Here is a 12,815-nt window from a genome sequence, read left to right on the forward strand (position 1 = left end):
TTTTAAAAGTAGTTGATGGCCTAGCACAGTATTTAGAGCACAGGCTCTGGAGGCTGATTGTGGATATAAATTCCAGCTCCCTCTCCAATTATATAATCTTGGCCAAGTTCAAGTTATGTATTGAGGAGGGCATGGCAACCCACTCCAGTATTCTTGCCTGGAGAATCCCTTGGACAGAGGAGCCTGGCCATAAGTCCATAGGGTCGCACAGAGTTGGACACGACTGAAGCTGCTAATTACGTGGGCAATTTATTTAACATACTAGAGCCTTGTTTCCAAGAGGATAATCAGCATAGATGCCCCTGTTGGGTTGCTATAAAGAGTTAATGAGTTACATATGCATAAGTTCATCTAAGAGCACTGAGCATAACCTCTACAGAAGTGTTAGCCATTATCAGGGTGCAAAGCAAGACTTGTTCTGCTTCTTCTAAAAGTGACATGGAGATGGTGGGTTCCGAGATTTTAATAGAGGACAAACAGTTTGAAGGAAACGCTGCAAAGCCCCCCAAAGAAGTGGTGTAACATAAAAGAAGTGGTAAGCAGCGGTGAGGACCCAGTTTAAGCCAGAGACAGTGAATGTGCATTGCAGCTATCTTCAAGTTTTCTCCCTTCTGCCTGGGTACTGACCAGGAGAAGACAAGTACTTGGATGTATCCAACGGGAAGCTGTGACAGAAGAATCATGAGGTGACGGAACCAAGAAACCCTGAGGCTGAACCCAGGGACCATGGAATGTAAGCTAGATGTATTAAGAAGGGAAGGGAACTCCCTGGAGGCAAGAGTAGAGCGATGAGGTCTGGGAAAGATGGAAAACCGGAGGGTGTTACGCGGATGTCAAAGCAGAGGAACGGGAAGGCTAGCCCATCTCGGGTGAGCTACTGACTTCAGCTTCCTTGCACTGCGATTGGAAGACCGCTAAGGGAAAGGGCGGGCCCCCAGCGGGTAGGATAAAGAGGATTGTGATGGAACAGGGCGGGGCTCGCGGGGGCCACAGGGGGCCACTTGGGGCGCCCCTCTGAGGACTGGGACGGGGGCCGGCGGTGGGCGCTGCGGCGCTGCAAGGCTCTGCAGCATGTGCCTGTGCTGTAGGGAGGACGACTCTGTCCAAGTCAACCCTGTGAGTCCTCCCAGGCCCTCAGCGCCGCCTCTGCAGCCCCGGGCCCTGCGCCTGCCCTCCCCCTTCTCGGAGGCTGCCTTGGCCCCTATCGCTGCTTGCCCTTGCAAGACTACTGGTGGTTTGGGGTTGGGAAATCCAGCGGGGAGTTTCGAGGGGTGGTAGTGGGAGAAAGCCGACTGGATCCTGGGCTACAGGACCTACAGGGAGGTGGAAAAGCCCCGCCTCCTGCCTGCCGGGGCCAAGCACGTGCTGTCTTCTGTTGGTTGAATGACACTGACCCAGCGTGGCAATGTTCAGTACCAACTGAAACATGCTTGTTTGGTTTTTCTTGTACACCCTCTCCTTCCAGAATAAATCTCAGTAGTCCCGGTAGTGTGGTTCATAGATGTTTTTTTTCTTTTTCTCATAATACAATCTCATCTTCCACCCAGTGTTCACTTTGCTATTCTTATTCTGATCCTGCCTCTTGCAGTTGAGATAGTAGGCATCTATAAACAGAAAATAGTAGCACAGGCTTCCTATTATAATAACTGAATTTTTCCTTTGTTCATGCCCTTTTTTAAAATTTTTTAATCTTACATGTTATGTAGGAAAGCTCGAGCTGGCGGCATCCTGCAGAAGTCACTGAAAGGCAGGTAATATTTAAATAAATAATCCTGGTTATTTCAAAAGTGTGACTTTATCACGTTCCTTTCTGTGTGCTGATCCCTAATAGGACAAATTTTACTAGCTAGACCCTTCTGTGTTATGTTTGTTGAGACTCTGGAATCTTGTGACTAGTATCTGAGTCTTAACTAGGATAACCTAAATGGTTTATTTTTCTCCTTTTTTTAATGTAACATTTTGTATGTGGACAGGGTGTATATATATATATATATATTTATACAGCATATGAAATTATAAAATATACCTCCAATTTAAGAAAATATATGGGTATCCTTGAACTCGTGGAGAGGCTGCTTCTGTGCTCAACCTGAGCGCAGCATCTCTCCCAGAGGTAACCACTACCTTGAATTTTATTTTTATCAATCTAATCTTTTCCTTTAATGCTCCTAAAAGTATACTGTCTTCTTGGTTTTGAACTTCATAAGCATAGGATCACACAAAATTCATTGTATGATTTATCCTTTCTTCTTAATATTGTTTTCAAAGATTTGTTCATAGTGTGGTATATAGTTATAATTCCTTTGTTTTCACTGCTATTAATATTTCATTGTGGCACATATAACAGTTCATTGATCCTTTCTCCTGTTGATGAATATTGGGTTGTTTCCAAATTTTCTAATGATGACCAGTGCTACTGTGAACTTTAGAGTACATGCTTTTTTTTTTTTTTCCCAAGTGAAATCAAGGGTTTCACTTGATTATTTGGGCAAGAATAAAAGGATTGGATCTTACCATTGTTATGAAAAATAATGCCATATGTTTTTCAAAGCAATTGTACCAATTTCACATTGGCAGTGGAAAAGTTCCTATTATTCCTGTCTTTTCCACCCTACTACTCTGTTACCTTATCTTCCAAGCATTCTAGTTTCATCTCCGAGGTCTCTGCTACTTATAGATGCCAGCCATGCAATGGGGACATAAAACTCTGTGTGACATTCATCATTTAAGAGAACTAAAGAATGTGCATGTATTTTGTATTCTTACTTCTATAAAGAAAAGCCCTTTGGGATTTTAAAATGAACATTACCTTTAAAATAAAAGTACACACATATATCCATGAGTCTTAGATCTGTCTCAGTTCAGTTCAGTTGAGTCTCTCAGTCGTGTCCAACTCTTTGCAACCCCATAGACTGCAGCACGCCAGGCTTCCCTGTCCATCACCAATGCCCGGAACTTACTCAAACTCATGTCCGTCAAGTCAGTGATGCCATCCAACCATCTCATCCTCTGTCAGCCCCTTCTCCTCTGCCTTCAGTCTTTTCCAGCCTTGGGGTCTTTTCTAGTGAGTCAGTTCTTAGCATCAGGTGGCCAAAATATTGGAGTTTCAGCTTCAGCATCAGTCCTTCCAATGAATATTCAGGACTGATTTCCCTTTAGGATTGACTGGTTTGATCTCCTTGCAGTCCAAAGGACTCTCAAGAGTCTTCCCCCACACCACAGTTCAAAAGCATTAATTCTTCAGTGCTCAGCTTTCTTTATAGTCCCACTCTCACATGCATACATGACTACTGGAAAAAACCATAGTTTTGACTAGACGGAACTTTGTTGGCAAAGTAACATCTCTGCTTTTTAATATGCTCTCTAGGTTGATCATAGCTTTCCTTCCAAGAAGCAAGCGTATTTTAATTTCATGGCTGCAGTCACCATTTGCAGTGATTTTGGAGCCCCAAAAAATAAAGTATCACATTGTTTCCATTGTTTCCCCATCTAATTGCCATGAAGTGATTGGACCAGATGCCATGATCTTAGTTTTCTGAATGTTGAGTTTTAAGCCAACTTTTTCACTCTACTGTTTCACTTTCATCAAGAGGCTAATTAGTTCTTCGATTTCTGCCATAAGGGTGGTATCATCTGCATATCTGAGGTTATAAACATTTCTCCCAGCAATCTTGATTCCAGCTTGTGCTTCATCCAGCCCAGCGTTTCTCGTGATGTACTCTGCATATAAGTTATATAAGCAGAGTGACAATATGCAGCCTTGACGTACTCCTTTCCCTATTTGGAACCAGTCTGTTGTTCCATGTCCAGTTTTAACTGTTGCTTCTTGACCTGCATACAGATTTCTTTGGAGGTAGGTCAGGTAGTCTGATACTCCCATCTCTTTCAGAGTTTTCTACCGTTTGTTGTGATCCACACAGTCAAAGGCTTTGCTGTAGTCAATAAAGCAGAAGATGTTTTTCTGGAACTCTCTTGCTTTTTCAATGATCCCGTGGATGTTGGCAATTTGATCTCTGGTTCCATCACCTCCACTAGCTTTGTTCGTAGTGATGTTTTCTAAGGCCCGCTTGTCTTCACATTCCAGGATGTCTGGCTGTAGGTGAGTGATCACACCATCGTGATTTTCTGGGTTGTGAAGATCTTTTTTGTACAGTTCTTCTGTGTATTCCTGCCACCTCTTCTTAATATCTTCTGCTTCTGTTAGGTCCATACCATTTATGTCCTTTATCGAGCCCATCTTTGTATGAAATGTTCCCTTGGTATCTCTAATTTTCTTGAAGAGATCTCTAGTCTCCCATTCTATTGTTTTCCTCTATTTCTTTGCATTGATCACTGAGGAAGGCTTTCTTATCTCCTTGCTATTCTTTGGAACTCTGCATTGAAATGGGTATATCTTTCCTTCTGTCTAATAGTGCTGGTTAGTGAAATGGGAATCAAAATAAAGAGTTTCATTTGAAAACTCTACTGAAGCTCTGAAGTGTTTTCTTCATCTATAAACCACACATTTGCAAAAGTTTTCCCCCTATTTCTATGTAGCTGTGTAAGCCATATCCACTGATTGTGTTTATCTTTTTTTGTGGATACAAACCAAAAATGTTGGCATGCTCTGTTAATACTGTAAAAGTTTTCTTTCTTTTTAATTTTTTCCTAAAGTCCACAGCTAAACGTATTGAGCATATGAGAAACCTATGGAGACAGAAGAGGAAATTTAATAAACGGTTTTCAAGGCCTGCGCCTGTTCCAGAACCCGGACTTCTAGTAAGTGCTCCACTGAAATTAACAGATCCTTAAATGCAAAACACATCATCATTTTTTTCATTTATATAACACTCTAAATTCTGTTTTTCCCCTTTCCTTTGAGAAATTGGTAACTGCAGTCTGGCTGCAGTTGAGCCTCCATGAGTTTTTTAGATGTAGTACCAATTGTATGCCTAATAACCAGTCATAAATCCAATGACTTTCCTTCCACTGGAAAGTCCTTTAGGTATTGGCAGAAAACTATTACCTCCCATCTTAGGCAGATTTTTTAGGGTGAAAACCCCCAAAACTCCTCTAATCAAATTCTCATCTGTTATTTAAGTCTTCTTTATAGTTGTCTCTTGAAGATAATGTGGTCTAATGGAAAGAGTGGATGGAAAAATGGAAAATGGAAAGATCTTTGAAACCTTGATGTTCTGAATTCCTTTGCATGTATTATTAACTGTACAAAGTTATCCACTTAAATCTTCTCAATTATATTATTTGCAGAATAAGTCACAAAATCTCCTGCCAAATAGTTTTTCAATCCAGGCTTGAGCACTTGTAACATCAGAAAACTCTACACCAACCACAGCTTATTCCATCTTTCTTAATACCTTTGATATGCATTTGAAAGTTCTTCCAGGGACTTATCTGATAGTCCAGTGGTTAAGACATAGCCTTCCAATACAGGGGCTGCAGGTTCAATCCCTGGTCGGGAAGCTGAGATCCCACATGCCTCATGGCCAAAAAGCCAGAACATAAACAGTAGAAGGAATATTGTAACAAGTTCAAAAAAGACTTTTAAAATGGTCCACATTTTAAAAAATCTTTTAAAAACTGAAACTTCTTCCATGTAACACTTTATATTGCCTCCATGAGCTTTTTACATGTAGTACCAATTGTATGCCTAATCAGTTCAGTTCAGTGGCTCAGTCATGTCCGACTCTTTGCAATCCCATGAATTGCAGCACACCAGGCCTCCCTGTCCATCACCAACTCCCGGAGTTCACTCAAACTCATGTCCATCGAGTCGGTGATGCAATCCAGCCATCTCATCCTCTGTCGTCCCCTTTCCCTCCTGCCCCAATCCCTCCCAGCATCAGAATCTTTTCCAATGAGTCAACTCTTCGCATGAGGTGGCCAAAGTACTGGAGTTTCAGCTTTAGCATCATTCCTTCCAAAAACACCCAGGGCTGATCTCCTTTAGAATGGACTGGTTGGATCTCCTTGCAGTCCAAGGGACTCTCAAGAGTCTTCTCCAACACTACAGTTCAAAAGCATCAATTCTTCCACGCTCAGCTTTCTTCACAGTCGAACTCTCACATCCATACATGACCACTGGAAAAACCATAGCCTTGACTAGACGGACCTTTGTTGGCAAAGTAATGTCTCTGCTTTTGAATATGCTATCTAGGTTGGTCATAACTTTTCTTCCAAGGAGTAAGTGTCTTTTAATTTCATATATATATATATATAAAATCTAGGTTGAAGTGATGGTTTTGTGGGTGTATGCATGTCAAAATGTTTTAAAGTATACACTTCAAATAAATATTTGTGATTTATTGCATGTCAACTATACTTCAAAAAAGCTGATAGACACCCCACACATACAAACATACACAAACACACACACACACATCTTTTATTCACCATTACACTATCATACAGATTTTCACTGCCCTAAAAATCTCCTGTGCACTATACATTCATCCTTTCCCTCTTCCCTCACCCGTCTCAAGGCCCTGGCCATCACTGATATTTTTGCTCTCTCTCTAGTTTTGCCTTTTTCCAGAATGTCATATGGTTGGAATCATAAAGTATGCAATCTTTCATACTGCTTTCTTTTACTTAGTAATAGACACTTAAGTTTCCTTCATATCTTTTCATGATTTGATAAGTCATTTCTTTTTACCCATTGCATGGATCCATTCACCTATTTAAAAACATCATGGGCACTTGCAGTTTTAGCAATCATCAATAAAATTGCTGTAAACATTCATGGGAAATTTTTTTTTTACACATAAAAAATGTGTAAAATTTTTTTACATGAAATACCTAGAAACACAATTGCTGGATCATATGGTAAAACTGTGTTTAGCTTTGAGGGAAAAAAAAAAAAAAAAAAAACCTGGCAAAACTGTCTTCCAAAGTAGCTGTATTATTTTGCACTCCCACTAGCAATGAATGACAGTTCTCTGTTGCTCCTCACCATTGCCCACATTTGATGTCATCAGTGTTTGCAGATTTTAGCCATGTAGATAGTTGTGTAGTGATATTTCATTATTTTAATTTGCAATTCCATGGTGGCTCAGAATCCACCTGCAATGTGGGATACCTGGATTCAACCGCTGAGTTGGGAAGATCCCTTGGAGGAGGGCATGGCAAACCACTCCAGTATCCTTGCCTGGAGAATCCCCATGGATAGAGGAGCCTGGTGGGCTACAGTCCATGGGGTTGAAAAGATTCAGACATGATTGAGCAACTCAGCATATTGACAATCATTTTATATGTTTATCTGCCAACTCTATAACTTCTTTGATAATGTGTCTATTCAGGCATTTTGCCCACTTTTTAATTGTTTATTTTTTATAGTTGAGTTTTGAGCCATTTGTGTATTTTGGATGCCAGCTTTTCATATGTATTTTGCAAATATTTTTTCTCAATCTGTCCTTTGTGTTTTCATTTTTTCTAGTAGTATTTTCCCAGAGCCAAAATTTTTAATTTTAATGAAGTTTAACATCAATTATTTCTTTCATGGATCATGCTTTTAGTGTATCTAAAAACTCATTGTGAAATCCAAGGTCTTATAGCATTTCTCCTGTGTTATTTTCTAGAATTTTTATAATTTTATACTTTACATTAGGTCTATGATACATTTTGAGTTCCTTTCAATGAAAGGTATAAACTGACTTTTTTTTTTTTTTTTTTTTTTGCATGTGGCTGTCGTTCTGATTTTTACAGCACCATTTCCTGATCAAGCTATCCTACTATATTGTATTACCTTTGCTCCTTTGTCAAAGTCCTGTTGACTATTTGTATCTGCGTGGATCTGATTCTGGGCTATCTATTCTGTTCCATTAAATAGAGTATTTATCTGTTCTTTTGCCACTTCCACACTGTCTTGATTACTGTAGCTTTATAATAAATCCTGGAGTTAGATTAGTAATATCAGTAACATAAGTGTCAGCCTTCTAACTTTGTTCTTCTCCTTCAGTGTTGTGTCAGTAATCCTTGGTCTTTTTGTTTATTCATATAAAACTTAGAATCAGTTTATAAAAATCCACAAAGTAACTTGCTGTAATTTTGATTGTATTGTGCTAGATCTGGGAAAAACTGACATCTTAATAATATTGAGTCTTTTTATAAGTGAGCCTTGTTTATCAGATTTATTTAGGTCATCTTTGATAATTTTTTTCATCAGAGTTCCTGATCTTAGCTGGGAACATCTAGTTACTCATCATTAAATATGAGGTTAGCTGTAGGTGTTTTATAAATGTTCTTTCTTAAGTTTGAGACAATCCCTCTCTATTCCTACTTTGCTGGGTTTTTTTTTTTAATCATAAAGGGGTGTTGGATTTTGTCAAATGCTCATTCTGCATCTAGTGATATGATCACATAATAGAAGATCAGGGAAAAATCTCTTTGCTTCCAGAGTGGAAGGGGGAAACTGCCATTTTGAAATACTTAGGGCTCTTTGTTCTCCTAACAGGGCACACTCAAGGGAACTGATTTATCAGGATCTAATTTACCTTTTATCTAATTTGGCTTTTATCAAACTCTAGTTGACCTGGGGAAATGCCCAAATCCAGACCCTTCTACATACGGTATGGAAAATACCCAACTAAAGTTCTGATCTTCACTCAGTGAAATATGAAGGCTTCCCTAAGAGGGCCTCCCTAAGACTCCCCACCAAACTCAGTTTTTTAACTTTCAAGCTAATCCATACTGAGCCACAGCAACTTGTCCGTTAAAGTTTAAGTGTTCCTTCCAGTATGGTGTCAGCAGAGCAGTTCACCTTGGGACTTCAGTTCTCTGACGGATCTAAGAAAAGTTGTTGATTTTCAGTGTGTTCAGCATTTTTCTGGTTATGAGAATGTGAGTGATGATTTACAAACTCTGTACATGTCAGACTGGAAACTCCCACTTATTTTTCCTTGATCAAAACTGGCCACCCTTAGCTGCAAGAAAGTCTAAAGTGGTAAAAAAAAAAAGAAAAATTGAAGTTGCTTTCTTGCTGCTCTAGAGAATTGAGGTTCTATTAGTGGGAAAAAGGACTTCTCAGGTGGCTCAGTGGTAAGCAATCTGTCTGCCAATAAAGGAGATGCAGGTTCCATCCCTGGGTCGGGAAGGTCCCCTGGAGAAGGAAATGGCAACCCACTCCAGTATTCGTGCCTGGGAAATCCATAGACAGAGGAGCTTGGCTTGGCTATAGTCCACAAGGTCACAGAGTCAGACCAACTGAGCACAATTAGTGTGAAAGAAAATACCTTCATTTCCTTTTCAGGCCGAAACTCATCCTCTTCCCAGTTTTTCAAGTAAATGCATATTATGAATATAAATTCAGCCCCTTAGCTTTGCTTTCCTTTGTATTTCCATAGTCATGGGAGTTTATGTATTGCCACACAGGATCCCAGGATATGCAACTTTATATAGTTACCCCACTGTCTTAAATATCTACATAGCTCCTCTCTTGCTGATACACCTGTGTTTGTAATTCCACCCCCATGGTCATGATCTCTCTGATATGCATTAAAATATGCTTGCACAACACAGGTTTGTTGTTATTCAGTCACTCAGTCGTGTCTCTTTGAGACCCCATGGACTGCAGTATGCCAGGCTTCCGTGTCATTCACTATCTCCGGAGTTTGCTCAGATTCATGTCCATTGAGTCAGTGATGGCTATCTAACCATCTCATCCTCTGCCTCCCTCTTCTCCTTTGCCATCAGTCTTTCCTAACATCAAGGTCTTTTCCCAGGAGTCATCTCTTCACGTCTGCACAGTTATTCCATAGCAAAGTTTAATGATGTGGGATGTGGGGGAGAAGGGAGCAATGATTCCTGAGACCACCTTGCTACAGGGTATGACTTCTGAGCCCCTTAACTCTTGATTCATTTTCACACAATTAGTTTGGTTAACCTTTCCATCCCTTTTCCAGTGCAGATGTCTCGTGCCATTGGTTTCCTCTTTTTGTGACTTGTCCTCAATTTCAAACCATTATGGCTTTCCGTTAATAAACTCCCTTTTCTTTCTTGAGCTGCCAGATGTGTCTTATAGAAATGTCTGCCGAATGTTCTTTATCAATTATCCTACCAGCCAGAGAGCTTCCAGAGACAACTGATATCTCTCACAAATACAAATATAAAAAATAAAATGCATGATCCATGAAAAGCCTGAGTTCGATCTGGCACTTAGTATTCATTGTCCTTAATACAAAATTTCTGAAATTATGTTCAGAACATCCAGTTATTTTCTTTTGGTGGTAGTAGGCCATTATCAACGTTTCCTTTTTCCACAAAAAGAACATGAGGGGGCTCAATGTTCCAAAGTATACACTAAAATTTTGTTTGGTTTAATTTCCAAACCACTGTGGACTGATCACTTTGTAACATACAATCAAAATGCTGTAGCAGTGTCAAATTATTATAAATGAACATAAATGCTTGTTCTCAATTTCTCTACTGATCTTGTTGCAAAATTGTAATGAATGTAATGGCTCATAATGAATGTAAAACTAGCACCAAAGCCAGACTGTACAGAATAATACTGCTTTGAAAAGTGAAAGTCACTCAGTCGTGTCCAACTCTTTGCAAACCCATGGACTGTCCATGGAATTCTCCAGGCCAGAACACTGGACTGGGTAGCCTTTCTCTTTTCCAGAGGATCTTCCCAACCCAGGGATCAAACCCAGGTCTCCTGCATTGCAGGTGGATTCTTTACCAACTGAGCATATCATTTTTCACTTTTTCTTCTCCTTATCTTTTGCAAATTGTTGTGTTATAAGTAGCACCCTTACTAATACCATCTTCTCTTTTTCTTTCTACTTAATCTTTGGCCTCAGAAAAAAGTATATCAACAGTATTTGTACAACTTAAATGATTTGAGATGAAAATAAAGGCCTGAGTCCACACATATAAGTGCTTTACGTAAACATGGATTGTGCCCAGTAGGACAGAAGATGCATGATGACACCAGAGCATCCAATTGGAAAATGTTTGAAAAAACTTTTTGTCTGTTTATCTCTGTAACAAAACTTTTCTCCTAATTATATCATTAATTATCATATTCATACATACTAAAATTATCCTGAAGTATTAAGATTAAATTCCTGCTGATAATGATATACATAAACTTTCCATTTTCACTTATTTGTCACTCTTGTTCACTTCATTTTGGGACATTTCAAGACTTAAAACACTCAACAGGTAAATTAGTATACTTTTTCAGTCAATCACAGACCATAAAACTTGGAAAGAAAAATCCTTGTCTAACATCTCTATCACATCCATTATATTCAGAAATTCCTCTGCCCTCTCTCTAAATTGTTATTTTTGGTTTTTACAGTTTTTTTCTATTTATAGCATTTGTTGCTTGACTCATAGAAAAAATGATTATATCATATTTATCCAGATATGATTTATTTGGGGCTTCCCAGGTGTCACTAGTGATAAAGAACCTGCCTGCCAATGCAGGAGACGTAAGAGATGCAGGTTCGATCCCTGGGTCAGGAAGATCCCCTGGAGGAGGGCATGGCAACCCACTCCAGTGTTCTTGCCTAGAGAATTCCAGGGACAGAGGAGCCTGGTGGGCCACAGTCCATGGGGTCGCACAGAGTTGGGCATGACTGACACGACCTAGCACAGCACACACAGCATGTGATTTATTTGATAATAGTTTTCTATTATCATGACTTATATCTGGCTTCTATGTGACTGTTTTAATTTAGAATATTATTTCTAATTCTTTATACAATTATTTTTTGTAAGAAAGTCTTTTAAGACTTTTCCAAGAGAATTTATAGTTTGTATAAATCTTTGCTTTGTACGTTTTGATTGAATTTATTTTTCTCTGTGTATTTTAATCTCTTCTAGTGGACATAAAGTTGAAGTCTGTGTGGAAGAAATCATGCCGGACCACAGATTTCTAACATCAAGTGGCATTTTATGATGTGATGTCATTCGAAAAAGTAAAGACAGTGCTCTTCCAGTTCAGCAAAATAAACACAGTGCAACCATCTAACACCTAAGCTACAGGGTCTAGAATTTTATTAAATACGATATCTTACTACCACTTTGGTAATTTGAGAGTGCTTCTTTTCAACAAATAATAATATGCATATGCCTTTGTAAGTGATGTATTCATGCTTACGTTTTTGCAACTGGATTTACAACTTATTTAGAGATTTAGAGTTATGCTTTAATAATAGGGGAAAATACATTTCCTCTGCTGTTTATTTATAATGACTTGTGTTTAAACAAGATGTTTAGAATCTTTAAACAAGTCATAGAAGAGAGTTTTGTTTTGGTTTGTTTTTTATTGAAGTATGACGTATTGAAGTGTCGTTGACTAACGATATTAGATTCAGGTGCACAATGTAGTGATTCAATATTTTTGAAGATTATCCTTCATTTAAAGGTGCTATAAAATATTGGCTGTTTTCCATGCACTGTACATTATAACCCTGTATCTTATTTACTTCATAGGTTGTACCTAGGAAAGAGTTTTAATATAACTAATGTCTGTATCATATGTTGATATTGCAAATAAGCTATAGTGTAATTAAAATTTTCATTTAAGTTATTAGTAAAATTTGAATACTGAATTTTTACTTTTATGCAAGAAATAAATCATTACCATATCTGTCTGTAAAATGCTTACTTACTTATATAAGTAATTTCTAACATGAAAAAGGAATTATCACAATTATTTTCTGATAAAAGAATAACCAACTATAGAATGAACATGAATGTTATATTCGATAACTGATGTGTGGTTTCTTAAATAAAATTTAAAGTGAAATACAGGAAATTCTGCTTCTGGGCATAATGGAAGTACCAGAATTATGTTTCCACAGTAA

General features: G+C 38.6%; 1 protein-coding gene across 1 annotated transcript; it reads left to right on the top strand.

Annotated features, from left to right (window-relative positions):
* The first annotated feature begins 982 nt into the window (after positions 1-982).
* On the top strand, positions 983-12,028 carry CCDC179 (coiled-coil domain containing 179). Its single transcript, XM_005226737.5, has 4 exons — positions 983-1,116; positions 1,707-1,751; positions 4,654-4,758; positions 11,830-12,028. Exons 1-4 carry the CDS (start codon positions 1,072-1,074, stop codon positions 11,836-11,838), a joined length of 204 nt encoding a protein of 67 aa, XP_005226794.2. The 5' UTR covers positions 983-1,071; the 3' UTR covers positions 11,839-12,028.
* Positions 12,029-12,815: the final 787 nt, after the last annotated feature.

Source organism: Bos taurus, chromosome 29 (assembly GCF_002263795.3).
Source record: "Bos taurus isolate L1 Dominette 01449 registration number 42190680 breed Hereford chromosome 29, ARS-UCD2.0, whole genome shotgun sequence".
Classification (NCBI taxonomy): domain Eukaryota; kingdom Metazoa; phylum Chordata; class Mammalia; order Artiodactyla; family Bovidae; genus Bos; species Bos taurus.